The sequence below is a fragment of the Pyrus communis genome, chromosome 3 (assembly GCF_963583255.1).
Source record: "Pyrus communis chromosome 3, drPyrComm1.1, whole genome shotgun sequence".
Taxonomy (NCBI): domain Eukaryota; kingdom Viridiplantae; phylum Streptophyta; class Magnoliopsida; order Rosales; family Rosaceae; genus Pyrus; species Pyrus communis.
The window spans coordinates 17114773-17135077 of record NC_084805.1 but is presented as its reverse complement, the minus strand read 5'-3'; the positions used below and the strand labels follow the sequence as shown (position 1 = coordinate 17135077).

General features: G+C 35.6%; 1 protein-coding gene across 2 annotated transcripts; it reads left to right on the top strand.

Annotated features, from left to right (window-relative positions):
• Positions 1–8829: 8829 nt before the first annotated feature.
• Positions 8830–20122, top strand: LOC137729630 (phototropin-2-like). 2 transcript variants are annotated; one of them, XM_068468623.1, is made up of 24 exons: positions 8830–8982; positions 9284–9882; positions 10860–11042; positions 11198–11289; positions 11372–11660; positions 11820–12036; positions 12697–12767; positions 13044–13150; positions 13370–13419; positions 13522–13626; positions 14133–14192; positions 14471–14560; positions 15006–15082; positions 15275–15359; positions 15631–15711; positions 16423–16526; positions 17275–17324; positions 17975–18081; positions 18191–18313; positions 18684–18735; positions 18974–19086; positions 19242–19382; positions 19500–19608; positions 19764–20122. In XM_068468623.1, exons 1-23 carry the CDS (start codon positions 8932–8934, stop codon positions 19527–19529), a joined length of 2877 nt encoding a protein of 958 aa, XP_068324724.1. In that variant the 5' UTR covers positions 8830–8931; the 3' UTR covers positions 19530–19608; positions 19764–20122. The 2 variants fall into 2 exon arrangements, with proteins under 2 accessions (XP_068324724.1, XP_068324725.1); XM_068468624.1 differs by lacking the exons at positions 19242–19382; positions 19500–19608; positions 19764–20122 and having other exon boundaries at positions 18191–18343; positions 18974–19057.
• The last annotated feature ends 183 nt before the right edge of the window (positions 20123–20305 follow it).

Here is a 20305-nt window from a genome sequence, read left to right as displayed (position 1 = left end):
ATATAATTATAAATAAACATGATTGCAAACAAATGCTTATGTTAACGAACAAATGCTTATATTATCAGATTGTGAATCTGAATTGAACATTTAGCAATCAGTTGATTAGTTGTTCAGAGTCACAACCGACTTGATTAGTGGTTCAGATTAACAGTATCACAAGAGAGCATTTTGTTCACGCACAAGGTAATTGGTGACATAAAATTTATACTGACAGATTGGAAATTCGGATCACTCTGTGTCTAGTGTGTATAGAGTTGTCAAACAGAACAACCAGTTTAAAGTCAGCCTATGCGTATTTGAGTCGTGCTTCAATCGGCCCACGTAGTAAATAGGTTGGGTTGACCTTGTTGGGCATAACCTCGACCCAGCCCTTCTCAACTTATGAGCTAGGTCCCATTTTAAGCTAATCAGGCGTAGTCATACCTTAATTCTTTTGACAACTCTAAATATATATATACCCTCAAGCCACAATTCCGAACATGATTATCTAATTGACAATTAAGACTCGGCAACATTACATGCTTGAATATTTGACATGAGAAATGAGTCTCCCTCTCTCCATATTTACTAATCATGAACTGACAATTAACTAAGAGGAAGGAAAGAGATCCTCTCTGGATCTCTTCCACTAAGATCACCGGATCAAGTGATTCGGACTTTTCAAATTTCATCCAACGGCCCACCTGTTTTGTCCTTTTAAAAGCTATGATAATTTTTTGCCGTTTGATGAAATTTGAAAGGTTCGGATCACTTGTTCTGGTGGCCTTGGTGGAAGAGAGCCGGAGAACTCTTTTCTAACAGGAAATATTGTAAAATTGAATTGGTTTCAGTTTTATTTCTTGCTGCAGACTTGGTTTAAATGAATTATTTAGGCTATATTTGAGACGATTTTTGTGAAAATACTTAATTTATAAAGTGTATATATGGATAAGCATTTGAAAGTGCTTCTTCAAAAATTGTTTTACAACCAGCACACACCACTAAACTTATTTTACCAAGCTTAATCACAATCGCTTTTGGTTGTCATAAATCTTTATTTTTCCTTCCGATATTTCATGTGTAATGGACATTTACACGTAAACTCAATTACAGATGAGAGCGAGAGGGAGGGAGGGGAAATATTTCCTAGAGATTCTTTGTAACTCCCACCCCAACCCTAGTGGGTGGTGGATGTGGCCCTTTACAGCCACCACAAAAACCTTCGTAGCTCCAGACCGACGTTACGACACGTGTCCACGTGACCTGGACCATCATGGCGGGATATGCAATGCATGGAAACACGACACTATATACGGGAGTTTTGCTATATTGCTGTCTCTATCTTCTCACAGAATTGGAACGAGGTAGAGAGGGGCATTGCGAGGAAGATAAATTATTTAAATTAAAATTTATAAATTACATGATGTGGTTATTAATTAATTAAATTATTAGTTAAGTATTGATTTAATGTGTATATTTTTTAAGGAAAACTAATGAAATTGTTTGAAAATTTTGAATTTTAATCAAAATGACAAAAATGTTTTGTAAATGAATAGTATCAGGAATAACTTTTCAGAGTAAAAATATATTTAACGTTAAAAGTGAACAATACCAAAAGTATTTCATTAAAATTCTCTATTTTTTATTAATGATATATCCTTTATTTTATTTTTGGCTAAAAAATTTCATGAAACGTGGTCAACTCTGGTACGGCAGCAATATAGCCAACACAAAATGTAGCAGCGGAAGAATGCAGTAGTAATGGAAGTTATGAAAAATAAATAAATAAATAACTTAATGTGGTTCAGATTTTACTAATCTATTTATTAAAATATGTAGATAGTAAGTTTATATTTTAAGGTATACTATTTATAAATAAAACACATGTGTTATAACATAGTTAAATTTGTAATGCAACATAAAAGTAGTTACAATCACATTAAAAGTATCTCGATAAAATCAAGCTAGACCTTTTTCTAAATCCTGCATTCATCAATAGTCACTGATGCAGTAACCAAAGCTCTCATGCATGTATTGGAATCTACCAAGAGTCTTATGCGTATTGGAATCATCAAATATATTTAAGAGAGGTTTAACAAAATACTTCTGGTATTGTTCACTTTTAACGAAAAACCACATTTATACATTTTCCTGATACTATTCACTATACCTTTGAAAAAGGCTTTTCATTAAAAGAGAAGTTTTTTTTTTTACTTTTCGTTAGTTTTCCTTATATTTAATTGAGTTATAGAGCAACACAAATAATTAAGTAGTCATATAAGAACATTTTAAATATTTTTGGGTAGAGCAAAAGTCCAATTCGGACTAGAGTTTCATTGTGTTGTATTCCTTATAAATATATGTATTAAACCCTTGAGAAATGAGACTGAAATGAATTAAAATTGTATTTGCCTAGTGCATTTGAAGAGAGTGATTTTCCTTCTAAAATCAAGCATTTGACTTGGTCTTGTGAGCGAATCCACGATTAGCGACGTGAGCGAGCTTCGTTGCCCCTGATTGAGCAAATCCCAAGTTATCATCCTCCATCTCCCTGAGACTCCCTTGGTTTTTCCTGCATCAGTCACAATACGAGGTCCTAGACTTATAGATTTCACACAAACGAGATATTGACAATGCCAAAAACATGTACTTAAAAGTAGTATTAGAATCACGGGGAACATGAGAAGTTCACGTTAAAAAGTAAATATGCACTCATGTTTAGGACGCATATGAGGGAGTATACTAAATTAATCTAAATTACGGATGAAGATTTAAACTTATATGTAGAGTGAAAAACACACTTCTCTAACCAATTTAATAATTTTTGTTTTCTTTTTTTGAGACTTGGATTAGATGTGAAGTCAATGTACATAATTCCTATCCCTAGCCATTAGTCAATCCCTTAGACAAACAATAAGTCTAGACAGCACCAATGACCGAGGTCTTGATGATAAAAAAAAAGTAGTATGTGCTAGAGTAGCAATAACAACTTGGATGGAATTTTGTAATTAAACTAATTGATATAGTTGCAATGACTTATTAGTTCCAATTCACATTGAGCTGTGATACACCTCGACCTGGGATGTTCACCTGGATTCCGAATCGAGCTATGCTGATCGACATTAGAAAGGTTACGAAGCCATAAAGTATAGTGATGTGGAAATATGAGTAAATTTAAACCTAAAGTGACTAAATCCAAGAGTGCACATATGAGCGGAAATGAACTCATTTCACACGTGATGTCAGAGCATACACATAGTACAATAAAAGTAGGATAAAAATTATACCATCGAAGGTACCCTCCTATACCAACATTTGCCAATAATCCTGAAGTGGTGAAAAATAAGGGAGTGTGGGCCTAAAAATAAAGCTTTGTAAAACCTTTTTGAAAGCTTAATAACCCTTCTCTGTAAAACAAGTATAGCTTCCAAAAATAGCATACTACGTATAGTATGAAAATACTTATCCTAAACCGTAATATCTCGGGAACGCACTACTTCACAATATTTTGTAAATAAACACATCATATCGAGTGCTCATCGACATATGCTGACACACGAGTTCATGAAGAGATATTCTGGCATGAATAGGACTGGTGTAATAATGATTTACGCTCTAGTACTACAATCACGTGAAGACTGGCCCTATGCGTATCACATATGAATCCTAATTGCCTATAACAATCTAGGACATGACTGGCACCTACAATGGATCCAAAGTGAGCATATGGTGCAATGTAAACATGCACATGAAGACTGGCCCTGGCCCGAGCGAGTACGAACACTTGTGTAGCACACAATGAGCAAATAACACATATATATATATATATATATAATCATGCCACAATATTTCGATAATTCTAGTCAATATAATACTATTTATGGCCGTAAATATAATTAAGGCATCCCCTTAAAGTACTCTTACATGTGCGTCCTTATTTTATTGTTTGACTTCCCTTGTCAAATGTTGTAAATTGTACCACACATGCTCCAGTTAATTTTAGGATTTAATCGCTTCTCTGGGATCATGTTGTTGGAAATATTAATCTCAAGAGCTCAATTTCTCTCATCAAAGGTTTGTTCATACATATGCATTTCATGCCATTATTTCCAATTCATTATGTTTAATGGTTCTGTCTAGTCAAAACTTCTCGTTGCTTTCACGTGGTTGGGCACACACTTAAGACAACCCATATAAGCTTTCTGACAGCCTTTTCCATGAGAGCGTTTTTCAACCCTAGATCTTTTCAGCTTGTTTTTACACATGACACGGGGCATTTCCATCCCCTTCTCTTTGTCTGAAACAAGCCCGCTATAAAAGCATCATCTAGGGTTTCATTTCAGATTGGTTAGGAGAGTTTATTTTATGAAAAAAGTTGATTTTCGCTTGGAGCTGCCCCTTGGTTCTCACTTGAAAACCCTAGCCACAAAATCACACTCGTGCACTAAACACCCAGATCATTGCATATTAGGGTAGCATTGCCTTTGTGATTTTGATCTTTGTTTCAGATTAAGTTTTTATAAGTTTCAAATCTTTGAACTGACCTCATTTTTTATTCGCATCAGTTTCATCTTTCAAGTGTTTGACCGGTGAAACTAACAAGGTTGCACAAAGGTACAAGTTGCTCTGTTGATTAGGATCTAGGAATTGAGCTTGTGTGGTTACTTTAGAAGAATCTTGATTTCACTAGTGGATTGGATATAGTGGAAAGTCCCTGGTTTTTTAACCCGGAGGTGGATTTTTTCAGCCAAAAACATCCCGTGCAATTTATTATCCACAAATAGATAAGTCCTTACAACTAAACTTGTCAGTATTAAAATGTGCACTAAGCTAGACCTTAGTTAACTAGGAACTTTTTAGTAAACTGAACTTGAATTTGACTTCTTCTGTTGTGAGTAAACTAACATATTTGAGCTTAGTTGATGAGTGTGGTTGACTAGTCAGAAAAGCACGTATACAAATTTTAAATTGCAGGTTATTCCACTTAGTACCAATTTCAGGATTATTTCATAATTCCGAACAATACGACATTTCTTATAAACGTTAATTTAATTATGGCATTGCGTAGAAATTCATTATTAGAAATATACATACATACATACATATATATATATATATATATATAAACTAAACGAATATATATTCTATATAAAAGAAAAGATCCACTTACAAATACTTGTGACGTCGTAGCCGCTTGAACTAGGAAATTTGGAGTCCGCGATAGTAATCGTACCAAGTATAATATTGGGACCTATTAGTAAAACTCAACTGAAAGATTAAATTTGAGAAACGGACAGTGTATCCGGATTCAGGACGTCAAAAAACCTAATGAGGGACCTCAGGTTCCTCCATGCGCCACCACGGGACGACAGCCAGGGAGGTCACATGCCACCACACACCTAGTTAAGTTGCCGAAAAGTTGGCTGGAAAAATCACTGCGGTGTTGTGGTCATGGCGGTAGAGCACAATACCTCTAGGGAGGCGAGTATGCTTCACGCACCGAGCACTGCAGCACCACACGCAACCTCATGCGTCTGTGAGTACAAGCCTACTTGCATTCCTTGCGAGGCCTGAAATTGGTTGGTTTCTGGGCTCGACTTCCAAAGCTTCATTTGAACTCGATTCTTAACTATTTTCGAAGATTCAAAAGCCAAAATGAAGCTTGACATGAAGGGAAGAGATTCATACCAAAAAAGATCAAGTCATGGCCGGAATTGGCTAAAACCCACATGCAAAGTGGGTTGTCTCGCCGGAAAATTGGAGAATGCTTTTTCTCCGAGGGTCTCTACATCCAAAAGCCACCAAACTTCTCAAAGCTACTCCAAATGTACACCAAAACATGATCTACTAGGTTCTAAAGGGTTTTTGAACATTACCTTTGTTAGAAATGGCGAGAACTCGTCGGAGGAATCTTGGAACAGTGGTGATCACTGTGCAGTAAGATAGAGAAAAAATGAGGGACCTCGGCCTGGTTTGGGTTTGTGATTAAAAGATTCTGAGGGTGGCTTGTTGGAGTGCTTGTCGGTGATAGTGGATGTGTTATCGTTGTTGTTGTGTGTTGGATGTGCTCCTGGAGAGGGATAGAGAGTTCTAGAGAGAGAGAGCTAAGGGAAAGAGTCGCGAAAGGGAGAGAGTGAAGAGAAGGAATACGGGGGAAGGTAAAAAAAAAGGGGGAAATTGTGGGCCCTAATGGCTCACAATACAAGACCATAAAAGACGAAACAGTCAAATATCTCCCAAAACGGAAAAATACCAAGATCCAAGAATAGCAGAGCCATTGTGGTCTTCTCCTTATTCATCCTCGTCTAAAATTAGTTATGTCCTTTTTGTTCAAAACTTCTGTTGCATAGCATCTACACAATCATGGTGGTCTTCTCTTTTTCACCACCTGCCCAAATCATTCGGTGGTCCTTAGAGGTCTTGATATGGGCTTTTTCGGACTTCCGGGTGGTTCCGGAACCATCCAAGTTCATGAATAGATCCGCCCCCATGTGCAAAAAAGTTGTTTTCTTATGAAAAACAAATATCCTCGGTTTCTTTTTCCCTACACTCATTTTCTTTTCTAACAATTAGATTTAATAATAAAATAAAAAAAGAATAAAGGTACAAAAGCAAAAAAATAAGTGCAAAAGAAAAAAACAATGTATAAATCATTCCCTTTCTCCTAATGCAATTCATGTGGACTTGAAGAAGTATTTCTATGGGTGTGTGGAAGAGCACCTCTAAGGAGATTTTAATTTTTAAACATAAAATTTAAATTTGAAAGTTTATATAGAATTTTATTTATTTATTTATATTAATTTTGTTTCCACTTAATATTTTAAAGTTAAACTATTATTTATTTCTTGGCAAAAAAAAAAAACTATTATTTATTGCATTAATTACTTTTCATAATTGTTATAAGTATTTTTAGATAAAAAAATAATTAAAAAATGATGAAAAACGTTATTAATCACTAAAATTAGATTTGAAGTTAGGGATGACAATTCTAACTGTTAAAATCAAAAACCGTGGATAGTCATCCGAATGGATTGAATTTGGGTATGAAAATTTGGGTTTATTTTGAATATGGGGAAAACCCGTAAATAATATTTGGTTATGGTTTTGGATATGATTATAGGGATCCCCAATCTTCCCAAATCCGGACCGAATTATATATAATATAATAATATTTATATATAATTATCTAGAATATAATTGTATTATATAATATATATATATATATATATATTATTCACTGAATCCATTACCTTGAAAATACAAAAGTTGCATTGTGTGAGTTGCATTTTGTGGGCAAGTAAAAATGTTTTGATATGAATCAAAATCTATGAGAATCCAAACCAAACCAATAATACTTATAGGAGATATCAAAGATCAGCCAACATTATCAATGTTTAACTTTAATTTTTATGCTTTACAAGATCCATTCATTAAATCATTTTATACATCAAATATTTAATGACGAAATTAATATTTACTAAATTATCATACGTCAATTGAATAAATATATTTTTTGTATTGACGACAATGGGTATAACTATTAACCGATGGGAAATCCGTTACCCGGTGAGTATGATTATAAATAATATCCAATGGTTAATTGGCGGTTATGGATATGGTTAATTTTTGTGATTACGAGGATAAATATAACATTTTCGTCCACAAATCGAACTGTTGCAATCCCTATTTAAAGTTAATGTCAAATTTAAGAGCAACCACTTTTGATATCAATCCACATCATGTCACATAAGAATTGACATTTTGCTTAAAAACATTATTTTTTTCCACATGAATTTTTTATTCCTCCTTTTGAAATACTCTTACAAGCCCGTATTTTACAGAGTGGTCCTTGGCTAGTTGGCGTAGGAAGCATTTTGTACATGAGCGAGCAAGCAAGCAAGACTACAAACAATTTTAAAAACTGATGTCGAAATCTAAATAATCTCAAGTTTGATCTTTCCTGGCTCTACATCTCTTCGCCTCTCTTGTAGCCTGTTCCCATCTGCACTTATCATTGAGGCCCCCGCAGATTCCTAGGCTTTTACCCCACATGGAAGGCTGTGACAAATTAATTTACATGTAGAAAAAAGGATTGGATAAATGGAAAAAAACGTATGGTCTCCACGCATCGTACGCATCTCCAACCTGCTCACGACGTGACAAAGCATTATCAATTAAATGAATTTTTTTTTGTTTTTGGACAAATTTGATGTCATGAGTAGTGTATAGTATTACCGGATTTTGTTCGGATCCTAATAATCTAAGCTCAAGGATCATTAGATTAAATTTTAACAGTCCGAATCATTTGATTCTTAAGCTCAAATTATTGGAATCCAGAAGGTATCCAGTTCCAATAAATAGGGAGAGATTTCCAAACTTCTATTTTCACTTTTGCACTCCCCTCCTCAATTCTGTTCATTGATTGTTCTTTGAATCATTTAATCTCATGTCTAGAAAAAAAAAATGAGGGAGTGCAAAAGATGAAAATGAGTCGAGAAATCACTCATCTCTCAAGTAACAAAATAACATGTTTCCATACACTCTATTTCTTTTCATGCACACCTATGTTTATTTTTAGACTTTGAAAAATGACGTTAAAGAATAAAAATAAATGTGTGTGCAATAGGAGAAAAAAGATGCATGCAAATTAGATCTATAATTAAATACACATACGATAACATAAGTAAATTAATAATATCATGTGATAATGCGAGTGTTACAAAGTAAGTAACAAAAGTTGTGATGAAAAGGAGCTTTCCAAGATCTCACCGTATGCATGTTAGATGTGGTTTGGCAAATTTGGGGGAGGGGGAGAGGGCATATTTATTGAGCAAATAACCTGAGGAGAGGAACAGATAATATAATTCATCAGGACTGGTGGTTCTCATGAAATCTGCTATTGTTGTCGGTTTGTGTGGGAACTGAGCATGGCTGCGTTCTTTGTTGTCAATGCTCAGTGAAAACTTTCTATCTAGGATATCAAACTCGAATTTTCAGCAGGTCCTTCCATGCAAAGTTTCCTTTTTTAGATAATTTATTTGCCTGCTAATTCTCTAGGTAGCACATCGTGTTACTCTGAGTTATGGTAATTGAGTGATGTTTTCCGTTTCACTCTCCACTTGAAAAATAGCAAATTCTTGATGAAATTCAACTCCGGAGTATTTGCTAAAGTTTAAATAGTTTGACGCTGTCTGTGGGAAACGAGCTTGTAGATTACATTCTTAGCTTGAGAAATATATGTAAATTTAACATTCTATTTGTTTATAATTTTTTTTTCAGTTAAGTGATATGTGAATGGCAGGTGGTGGATTTTCTGTTTTCAATGGAGGTCTTCAACCTGAAAGATGTTGGAGCAAACCCTAGCAACAAGCAAGCTGCTGATACTGTGGAAATTGGACCAGGAAGCAGTTCTTCAACAAAAACTTCCGCTCCTGCTGCTAAAAGGAATTCCATCACCAAGTGGATGGCATTCGAAACTGCTCAAGCTTCAGCCGATCTGAAAAGCACTTCTGCCACTGATTTAAATGGAGGGCATGCTTCCAATTCTGGCAACAACCAGATTATCACAGAGAAGGCAACCGTAGCAGCAAGAACAGCTGAGTGGGGGATTGTGGTGAAGTCATCAGATATTGGGGAACGAAGCTTTAAGGGCATATCTGGAAGAAAAAACTCATCAGAGAGATTTGAGTCATCTGCAAGGAATTCTGAGGACTCAAATTATGGGGGTGAGATGGGAAATATTCCAAGGGTTTCTAATGAGTTGATGGCAGCTCTGTCTACACTTCAGCAGACTTTTGTTGTTTCTGATGCCACTAAGCCTGATTGCCCAATTGTGTATGCTAGTAGTGGCTTCTTTGGGATGACTGGGTATTCTTCAAAGGAGGTCATTGGCAGGAACTGGTAAGTTACTAATTTTTAGCACATTGGACCATGTCTGACATTAGACTAATTTTTAGGTTTGCTTATATGTACTGGATAATTAGCCCATTATGCAGTCTAAAATGTTATGTCCTAAATTTTCGATTTAAATTATTTTTCATACCTATTTCAATTTTAATATACAATCAAGTTAATAATCATATTATAGCATACAATGGAGGATTTAGAATTTGAACATTGAGGGTCCTAGAGTGGTTTAGATAGAAATAGAGCGCAAAGCCCGCAAAAAAGAAAAAAAAAATCAGTTTATTCATTTGGTGGGCTTGTTGTGTACATGTCAACACATATGGCATATACCAAAACAATCTGATCAGTGATATAAAGAGAATTTGTCGAGTGTCGTTGATGCAGCCTGTTGAGATATACTTAGCATGCATTACATCAAACATTTAGTAGGCATAAAAAGATTGTACCAAACATTTGAAGGGCCTTCAAAAAATCTTTACATGTATATTTTCCAGACTCGAGTGATCTTGGAATCATCTTAATCCCTATTTCCATCCGCCTCTAGTAACATAGTCTGATATAATTGTTTAAGTATCAATTTGGTCCATTTCTAAGACACTTTGTTTTCATTTTCATATACGGTCATTTGATAACATAACATGTTTAACTGCGCTACCCTGTAACTACTCAAATGAGATTTTTTTTCGTAACTGACGTTTTATGTCTTGCACCCCGATGTTTTAAGCTAAACCAAACAGCTGCTATAAATACATAGTAATTTGAAATTAAGAAGTAATTACCGCGCAGCTTCACTCCCTTCCTTCAGTTCAGTTCAGTCCCCTTTGTAGCAATTTTAGGGGTTCGTTCAATTTAGGTCAAACTTTTCTGAGTTTCAATTAACCAGAAAGTGTGGCTCCACCTCCACGGAGACGAAGAGATCGAAAAGAAAGAAAGCAAGTTGGTGCCCTAAAATTGTGATATTTTGGGTGCAGCCGATTTCTTCAGGGACCGGAAACGGATCGGGATGAAGTGTCGAAAATCCGAGACGCAGTGAAGACCGGGAAAAGTTACTGCGGTAGGCTCTTCAACTACAAGAAAGATGGAACTCCCTTCTGGAATCTTCTCACCATTGCCCCAATCAAAGATGAGCAAGGAAACACCATCAAATTTATTGGGTCAGTCCCCAAAATTCTAAATTTTATGAAACTTTTGTAATTTGAATGCTATATAGAATGTTTTCATTTAGTTTTGATTGATATTGTTTGAGATTTTATTGCAATTTTTTTCTTGGAATAATTTTGAGAAAAAAGTTTACTTCTTGATTTTGCAGAATGCAGGTTGAGGTCAACAAGTACACAGAAGGGGTGAATGACAAGGCACTGAGGGCGAATGGATTGCCCAAGTCACTAATCCACTCTGATGGTAAGCTAAATTGATCAATTTTCGGGGTTTTGTATGGTTGTCTTACTTCATTTCCGATGGAATTGTGTTGTTCATGGATAAGCTCGTCAGAAGGAAAGCGCATTAGGCTCCATCATTGAAGTTGTCCAAACAGTTAAACATCCACGTTCTCACATCCGGGTTGCGAGTCATGACACTGTCAGCATTCATGAGGAGCAGGACAGCCTCAACCTTGATTATGTTCTGCCTAAATCCGCTGCAACTGCAAATGTGATTATGCCTGGTACACAACCTCCTCAATCGGATGTGAAAGGCGATAAGTTTCACAGCGTGAGCTCTCCTATTGATGCGGGCAAAATTTTTCGAAAGTCAGGATGTGCTTCCTCCATGGGGTGAGTACATACTATTCTCGTGAGTACATTCTATTTTCCAATCCAAATTGTAATTGTTTCACCACAGTGTTTTAATGCTATATTCCCTTGTATTTTATATTTAAAAGTCGCATTTGAAGTTAGTTAGACCACCATCAGGTGTTTGATGTTCTCCTGCAGCTTTATAACAAGGTCTCTAAGCTCTGCAAGCAGGCATGAAAAAGAACCTATTCTTGAACCGGAGGTTTTGATGACCATAGATATAGAGCCCTCTGACAATTGGGACCGTGCGGAAAGAGAAAGGGATATATGCCAAGGATTTGACTTGGCAACCACATTGGAACGCATTGAAAAGAACTTTGTGATTAGTGATCCTAGAATTCCTGATTGCCCCATAGTAAGAATAATTATTTTATTTTAAATATGCAACTTTCTTCCAGTCTCACTCTCATTCAAATATATTCTGGTTTTCATTTTCCAACTCTCTAAGTTGGTACTGCACTACCACATGGATGCACTATGCCATGGATCTCACATTATATAACCTCATTTAACCACTTAGAGCCATTACTCATGATTTTAACTCAATAGAGTGAGTCAGGTGTTGATTTGTTGTTTTCTAGTGCCAACCTTTTGGAATTGATCTACAATTTCTTGTAGCTTTTATATCCAACTTCTAATGCATCTTGCAAGCCAAACTCAATTTCAAGAACATTACGATACCATTTTAGGTGTAGATCTTTTCTAAGATATCTAGCTGCAGACTACTGATCACTGCATACGATAGGTGATAGTAGGGTTACTTTAGTTTACTTGCTTGCTTTCCTTTACTGGTAATGCATGGCAGAACAAGGTTGCTCATTGTCAATTTGTCATTAATACTAATATTCCCTTACTATTCCCAAGGAAGATTCACTTCACATTTGCCTTTATTATGCACTTAGAAGCATCATGATTTCCTCTGAAAGATTACTTGAATTAAAATGTATGGTTTAAGCGTGGTGCATGTTATATTTTGCAAAAGAGTTTAATAGTCTTTTGATTCTTTTCTGTGCAGATATTTGCATCTGATAGTTTCTTAGAACTGACAGAATATACCCGTGAAGAAATTTTGGGAAGAACATGTTGGTAGGAAATGCACTCTAATTATGTAGTTTTCTTAACAAGGTCAATTACTTCCTGCTGTATAACTTAAGCATTTCAGATTGTATTCCTGTTATCCCTTTATAATTATCATTTAGGTAAATGAGTCCAGTTTCCCGATATGAATTGTATGAAATTAGAATTAAGACTTATTTGTCATTGTTGCTATCTAATCCCCCTTATCTAGTATATTCTTCATTTGTATGAGAAACTTTATCAGAGATGGCAATAGGAATTTAATCTGCTTTATCTGTTTCATAGTTTTCTCCAGAGACCTGAAACAGAGCAAGCAACTATCTCAAAGATAAGAGGTGCCACAAGAGAACAAAGAGAAGTTACTGTCCAGTTGATCAACTATACCAAGAGTGGTAAGAAGCCTTGAAATTTCTGATGCTGTAAATATGCTATAATGGCAATTACTTGAATTATTGGTTCATGCCGGGTGGAAGACAAGAAAATGAACGACATTTAATTGTTAAGTTCCATGCAGTGTATAAATTCTTTTCTGTTTAACTTACTCGATTTGGTTTGGAGGTTTTGTTTTACATTTTTCCTTTCACTAATGGTTAACATTTCTCAAATTGCAGGAAAAAAGTTTTTGAATTTATTTCATTTGCAGCCCATGCATGACCAGAAGGTAACTGTGTGATTCTTATTGTAGGTTCAAACTTGTTTCTTATCAAATTCTGCTGCATACTTCATTGTGGCGTTTATGTTGAGTCCATTTTAATTTTTATAGGGTGAACTTCAATATTTCATTGGTGTCCAACTGGATGAGAGTGGTCATGTGGAACCTCTGGGAAATCGCCTATCAGAGAGCACAGAGATAGAAAGTGCTAAATTGGTAATTATTTTCCTATTATTTGGATACCGTCTGTAGAACTTAAATATTTATGTGCTGTTGTAGTCATGATGCTGTTGCCTTCCTAATGTGACAGTTCTAAATAGTCAGAATATCGTTTCAAAGCAATACCAGTTATTTTGGAAGTTGGCTAGAATTGAGTTAAATTTCGAATAGTCAGATCATTCAGCATATGTCCCAATTAATTGAGGGAGATAAAAAAGGAGAAGTAGATAGCTAGGTAACAAACTTCAATGTTTTCAAGTTTCAACATACTTTGCATTTAGAAAGAAAATCAACTTACTTTTTTGGGCATTTGATATCATGGACAAGATAAGCAATAAATACATACTCTGAAAACTGCCGGATCTTCTGTTGTCGTATGATCTCACATCAGCAGATTTTCAGTCCATGTGTGGCACACTCTATCCCTGGTTTTATTGATATATATTTAATACCTTTCTCATCTGATACTGCTGATGTTTAAGTGTTTTTCTCTATATTATCAGGTCAAAGCTACTGCACACAATGTTGATGAGGTTGTCCGAGAACTTCCTGATGCCAACTTGGTAAGGTACTCTTTTTGCTCTGAGTTAGACTGTCCAATGAGTTGATTGTTTTTCTTTTTTTAAATTAAATATACATTTAAATATATTTGATTGAGATTTTTCAGATTGGGTTAAAAATCGGTATTGAAAAATATTTTAAAATATCTGTGATTTTAATAATTTTACACTTCGTTCATTTTTGATTGCTACATCTTTTACGTAATGATGGGATCTAATATATTTACGGCTATAATTTGGAACTATAGCTGATGCAGATTTTATATTATATCATTATTTAGAGACCAGAAGATTTATGGGCAATTCATTCTCAACCTGTCTGGCCAAGGCCTCACAAAAGGGAGAGTCCTTCTTGGACAGCAATACGGGAGGTACCAATCCATTTTTCAAACAATCTTTTTCTGTTAAACTTCATGTATATTAGGTTAAGGATTTTATTAGTTTACTATAAACTGGTTATCCGGATTCATCTTTATAACTTCCTTACTCTTGTATAGCTGAGGTAGATAGACATACAGGCAATCTTAAAATTAATTGTAAAGTGATTTATTTGAATTGTGTATTGTTTATAACTTGGGAGTGTTTTGACTAACATTGCCATTACTTAGATCAGTATGCAGTTGCATATGTTTTAGCTGTCTTATTTATATGGTGGTGTTGACATGTATTTTAGTTTCTGTAGTCTAGGCCCATACAAGTTACAGTTACTTCATCATGTTCAGAATCAAGATATGGTGTTTATGAGCTTCACAAGTTTTTGCTTAAGCTGTGTCTGTCACTAATGTTTTTTTTTATAATCTTATGCGTTTTCTATAGATCACTGCTCGTGGTGAAAAAATTGGTCTACGTCATTTTAAGCCTGTAAAACCATTGGGATGTGGTAATACTGGAAGGTACTGCAAATTGTTCACCTTTGTTGATATATGTAATTGAGTGGGGTTCAGCTACAGTTGTTTTTGTCATTTCTCCGTCTCAATTTGTATTTATATTTAGCTTATTAGGCAATCCTTTATACAATGCATACAAAAAATATTCGTTCATCTGGATCTCTAATTTTCAGTTACATTACTATGGTAAATTTGCAGTGTACATTTGGTGGAACTAAAAGGTACAGGTGAACTGTATGCTATGAAGGCAATGGAGAAGTCAAGAATGTTGAACCGCAACAAGGTATGAGCACATAAGAGAACCCCTGCGTTCTTCAGCAATGAATAAGAACATATCCCTGCAGTGTCCAGAAAAGGCCCTTTGCAATTTTGTGCATGATTGCGTGTCATTTGTACACCCTTACATGTCTGCATATCCATAGCTCTTGATTGTAAATGTGTGGTATTTGCACACATACACACATGGATGCCCTTTTTCATTTGTGCAAAAGTGGAATGTGGTGTAATTTCTTTATATATCACCGTGGTCACATATTGCTATTGTTGGTTTTCAGGTTCACCGAGCATGCATTGAGAGGGAGATAATTTCACTACTCGACCATCCTTTTCTCCCCACACTATACACTTCATTTGAGGTAATTTTGTATATGGATGTTTTGGATGCATGGGATGCTTATGCATGTGCACTAATAGGCATAGAAATCTGATTGAGGGCCAGTTCAATCCTCCATTCTATCTAAATCACATATATCTTGTTATTGACTAAGTCAAAAAGGCTAAACCTATTTGGCAACAACATTGGAGGACAGATAAGCACTACCTTCTAACGATTGTACTTGTTTTACAAAGGAATTATTCTTTCGTTTATTTGAATTCTTCTAATTCAAATAAACAAAAGAGGAAATTGGATTTCTCTTAGTTGGAGGGCAGACTTATACAGTTCATTGGACTTTAACATTTCAGTGTTTCTTCAAGGGGATTATTACACTTACAACCTGATTTTTCGACCATTCTCATACTGGTCTGTTATACAAGCTAAGAAGCAATGATTTGTCAAACTAATATGCTTGGCATGCATGACGAGTCAAAATAGATATCCGGACTCTGTGTCTCAAACTCTACAATATTTTATGGACTTCATTTGACATTTGACTTTGTTGGTGTTGGTTCTATAGTTCCTATGTAAAAGAAAGCAAAAAAGGGTTCTAAGGGAGTTGTAATATGTTGGTTAAGTGTCAACAAGTTTTATTTACGCAGTTCAAATTTTTTAATTTACTGTCAAATTTTTAAATTTACTGTTATGGTATAAGTTCAAGTATGCTAATGTTTTTTTCTCATCTCCTCAGACCTCCACACACGTTTGTTTGATATCAGACTTTTTCAGTGGTGGAGAGTTATTTGCTTTGCTTGACCAGCAGCCAATGAAATTATTTAAGGAGGAATCTGCGAGGTACTTCTATAATTGTACTCTAACATCTCTCGGTACCATCTTAGAGCTACCACTTACTATTGCTTGGAATTAATGACTGGAAAGCATTAATCTGTCTATTGCTACTTTAAACTCTTGCTTATGTGGGATTCAAGTTTCCAGGGATATGAGTGCTTTACTTTGTGTTAATTGACTTTCAAAATGAGCCTCGTATCATGAATCCAAATGCGGTCATGCATGCTTTCTTTTTTGCTAGTGATTAAATAAATCCAATTATGACAACTTTTGGATTTGTTTGTGATATAATATAACTAAGGATCTAAAGTGAGGCAGCAGAAGAGTATGATCCATGTTTTCTAGGAGATGCATTGTACTCTTTGGTTGATGTAATAAAAGATTTATTATAAATTCAATTTCCTCTTACGAATTGGTACCAGTCATGGAACAAAATTTTCAGCAGGCTAAAACCCTGCTTTGGCTGAAATGTGATGAAACCATATGCACCCTAATCCTGTTAAGGTAGATTTCAAAATATGGTGGAGACAGGGATACCTTTGGGCATAACTGTGTCCACAACTGCTAGATAACACTTTTATTCAATGTTGTGGATGGTGGACCTTTGGTCGTGTGAAGCAGAAATTGATGTTTGGTACATATGAATTGCAGACTTTTTACTGTTAGATTGATTGCAGACTTTGTACAATCAATGTTTAACCAACTATAAAGTAGCTCTCTTAAGATTAGTGTTTTAACTTTCACTATCTGCCAGGTTTTATGCGGCAGAGGTGGTTATTGCCTTGGAATACCTTCATTGTCTAGGTATTTTGATTTAATGATATGAACAGTTTCTGTGCTCCACTTGACTATTCAATGTTTTTTCTAATTGTTTTCTACCGCATCAAAAATGGAAGAAAACCTCATGAAGTTATGGGTGTTCTTACCAAATCCTGGGGTTAACATTTACTGTTTATTTAATTTTCCTGACACATAAATTATAATCAGATAAGATTAAGAACGAGGATGTCCAAGAAAGTAGGACTGGCCACATTTGAATATAAGATGAGAGAAATTCGGTTGAGATGGTTTGGACAAGTGAACCGAAGACCTACAGATGCTCTGGGTAGAAGATGCGACTAGAAGACGGAGGGTCAGGGCAAAAGGGGTAGATGAAGATCTAGGAAGATTTTGAACGAGACTATAAGAAAAGATATGGAGTACTTGGAGCTAACAGAGCGTTTTAGGATCCATACAGCCAACTCCACTTAGTGCGATAAGGCTTGGTTGTTGTTGTTGTTGATGTAAACTATAATCAGATGTAAGGTGAGTTATTCCCTGAGTATAAGGACTAGCACTTGAAGCACGGGAATCCAACCCACGTTTGACCTATTATAACGAATCTGCATCATTTATGATGAAGAACATCTCAGTTCTTTTGCTTCTTAGCTGACTGTATCTGTGGCTTCTTACAGGAATAGTATATCGCGACCTTAAGCCTGAAAATATTTTACTCCAGAAGGATGGGCATATTGTTTTAACAGATTTTGATTTATCATTTATGACATCGTGTAAACCCCTGGTACAAATCACAATCCTCTTATAAAATAATGTTGCTTCTCTCTTTACAGACTTACTCTTCTTATTTGTTAATATATATATAGATATATAAAATTTTGTGCATTGTACAGATTATAAGGCATCAATCGCTTAACAATAGAAGACGGTCGAGCAGTCAACCACCACCAACATTTATTGCAGAACCAGTCTCACAATCAAATTCATTTGTCGGAACTGAAGAGTACATTGCTCCTGTACATGATCCCCTTCCATTATGGTTTTAGGTCATCTTACTTTCAATATTTTGATTAGCGGATTAGACAAAAGAGCATGCTTTGTTTTTGTATGGTTCTACAATGATTGGTTAACACCTCAGAAAAGATTTTCATGCGTAGTCACTACATGGAACTCAGGATCAAAGTCCCCTATGAGACATGCACGCACACACACACACACACAACACGAGCTTTTCATCAACAATAAAATGTATGCATGTGCTTCATACCATGCTAACTGCTCTGACATTTTGTATGTCATGTTTTGGAATAATTGTATAACAACAAATCTGGTCAGTGTTTCGTCTGCCTGTATATTTTTGAATCTCTTATAGGTGCTTGGTTTCAGGAAATTGTTACTGGTGCAGGCCACAGCAGTGCTATTGATTGGTGGGCTCTTGGTAAGCAGTAAATTTCACGAAATCATTACTTATGCTCGTGAAGGAATCAATTTTACAAGTACCACTGCTTCCACTGCTTTGAAAATTACTTTGGTATTCAAAAGTGTGCATATAATAAAACTTTGCAATCTTGTTATCATGGAGTTGTTTTCCCCCCCCTACTGTGTAGCTCCTACTTTCTTGATAGAGCTGTTGTACATTTTTATCACTAATGCTTTTGTTTGTGTTCGGAATTCAGGTATTTTGTTGTATGAGATGCTGTATGGCCGTACACCTTTCAGGGGTAAAAATAGGCAGAGGACATTCACCAACATCCTGCACAAAGATCTCACGTTTCCAGGCAGTGTTCCGGTAAATCTAAGATTGAACTGTGCATTAATTCTGTCATTTTGGACCCGGTGATCGTTTGACCTAAAGATGGATGAAGTTTTACTATTGCGTTTGTATTGTCATTATTGGAAGCTTCGAGCTAATTATGCACCCACTAACATTACTTGATGTTCCAGGTAAGCCTTGCAGCACGGCAGTTGATCAATGCATTGTTGCAAAGAGATCCGGACGCACGTTTAGGATCCAATACTGGTGCAAATGAAATCAAGCAACATCCTTTCTTCCGTGGATTTAATTGGCCCTTGATTCGTTGCATGGTAGGCTGACATCCATCATAGAAATACTGGTTTTTAAATACCAATAGTGATCTAGAGAGCGCACCCAGGATTCGAATTCTTAATTACGTCTTGAAATTCTGTGTTTTTTGTATGCAGAGCCCTCCGACATTCTCTTCAACCCATTGAAAAAGATCCAAAGGCCAAGGTTAGAACACGGGAAGATGGAGTCCTTGTAAATGCAGTGGATTTGGATAATTTTCTAAAGGTTCAGTTTAATTTCTTTTGGATAGATTACAATTTTGCCTGCTTGCTTCTGATTTAGTATAATTTTTGTTAAGCTGTCACTGCAGACTTGGTGTTACAGACCAAAAGTATGGTGTCTGATTGTTATTAGTCATATTTTTGCTTTCGACTTTGCAGGACAAGGTCTATCGGCCCAGTCTTCCTGTACAGCAAACCTCGGAGCATGAAATTCGAATCTTTGAGGCGCAAAGAAGCGCCTGGGGAGGGGGCACAATTTTGGTGTCTGGGTTGGGTGCAGTAGAGGTTTTACAAGGAACCAACAGAGAAGTAGCACTTACAACGAGCGGAGCATTTTTCACAGCGAATAAATGTTAACTAGATTGAAATTAACGTTAATATGAATGCATGCCCCAACTCCGAAAGTTCATGTTTGAATTTATATTGAAGGACTTAATTAACATATATGCTTTCGATTCAAGGAAACATGTGAAACGTTGGCCTTCATACTACAGTATACAGCCAGTAGCTTTGCCAATTAAGAAGGGAGTTTTAACGAAAAACTCACGATACTGTTCACTTTAACAAAAAATCACATTTTTACACTAAAAAATCAATTCTGGTACTATTCACTTTACTCTTTATTTTGTCATTATTAAAACTCAAAGTTTAAGTTTTTTTCGTTAATTTTCCTTAAGAATAAACCATCCACACAAGATATA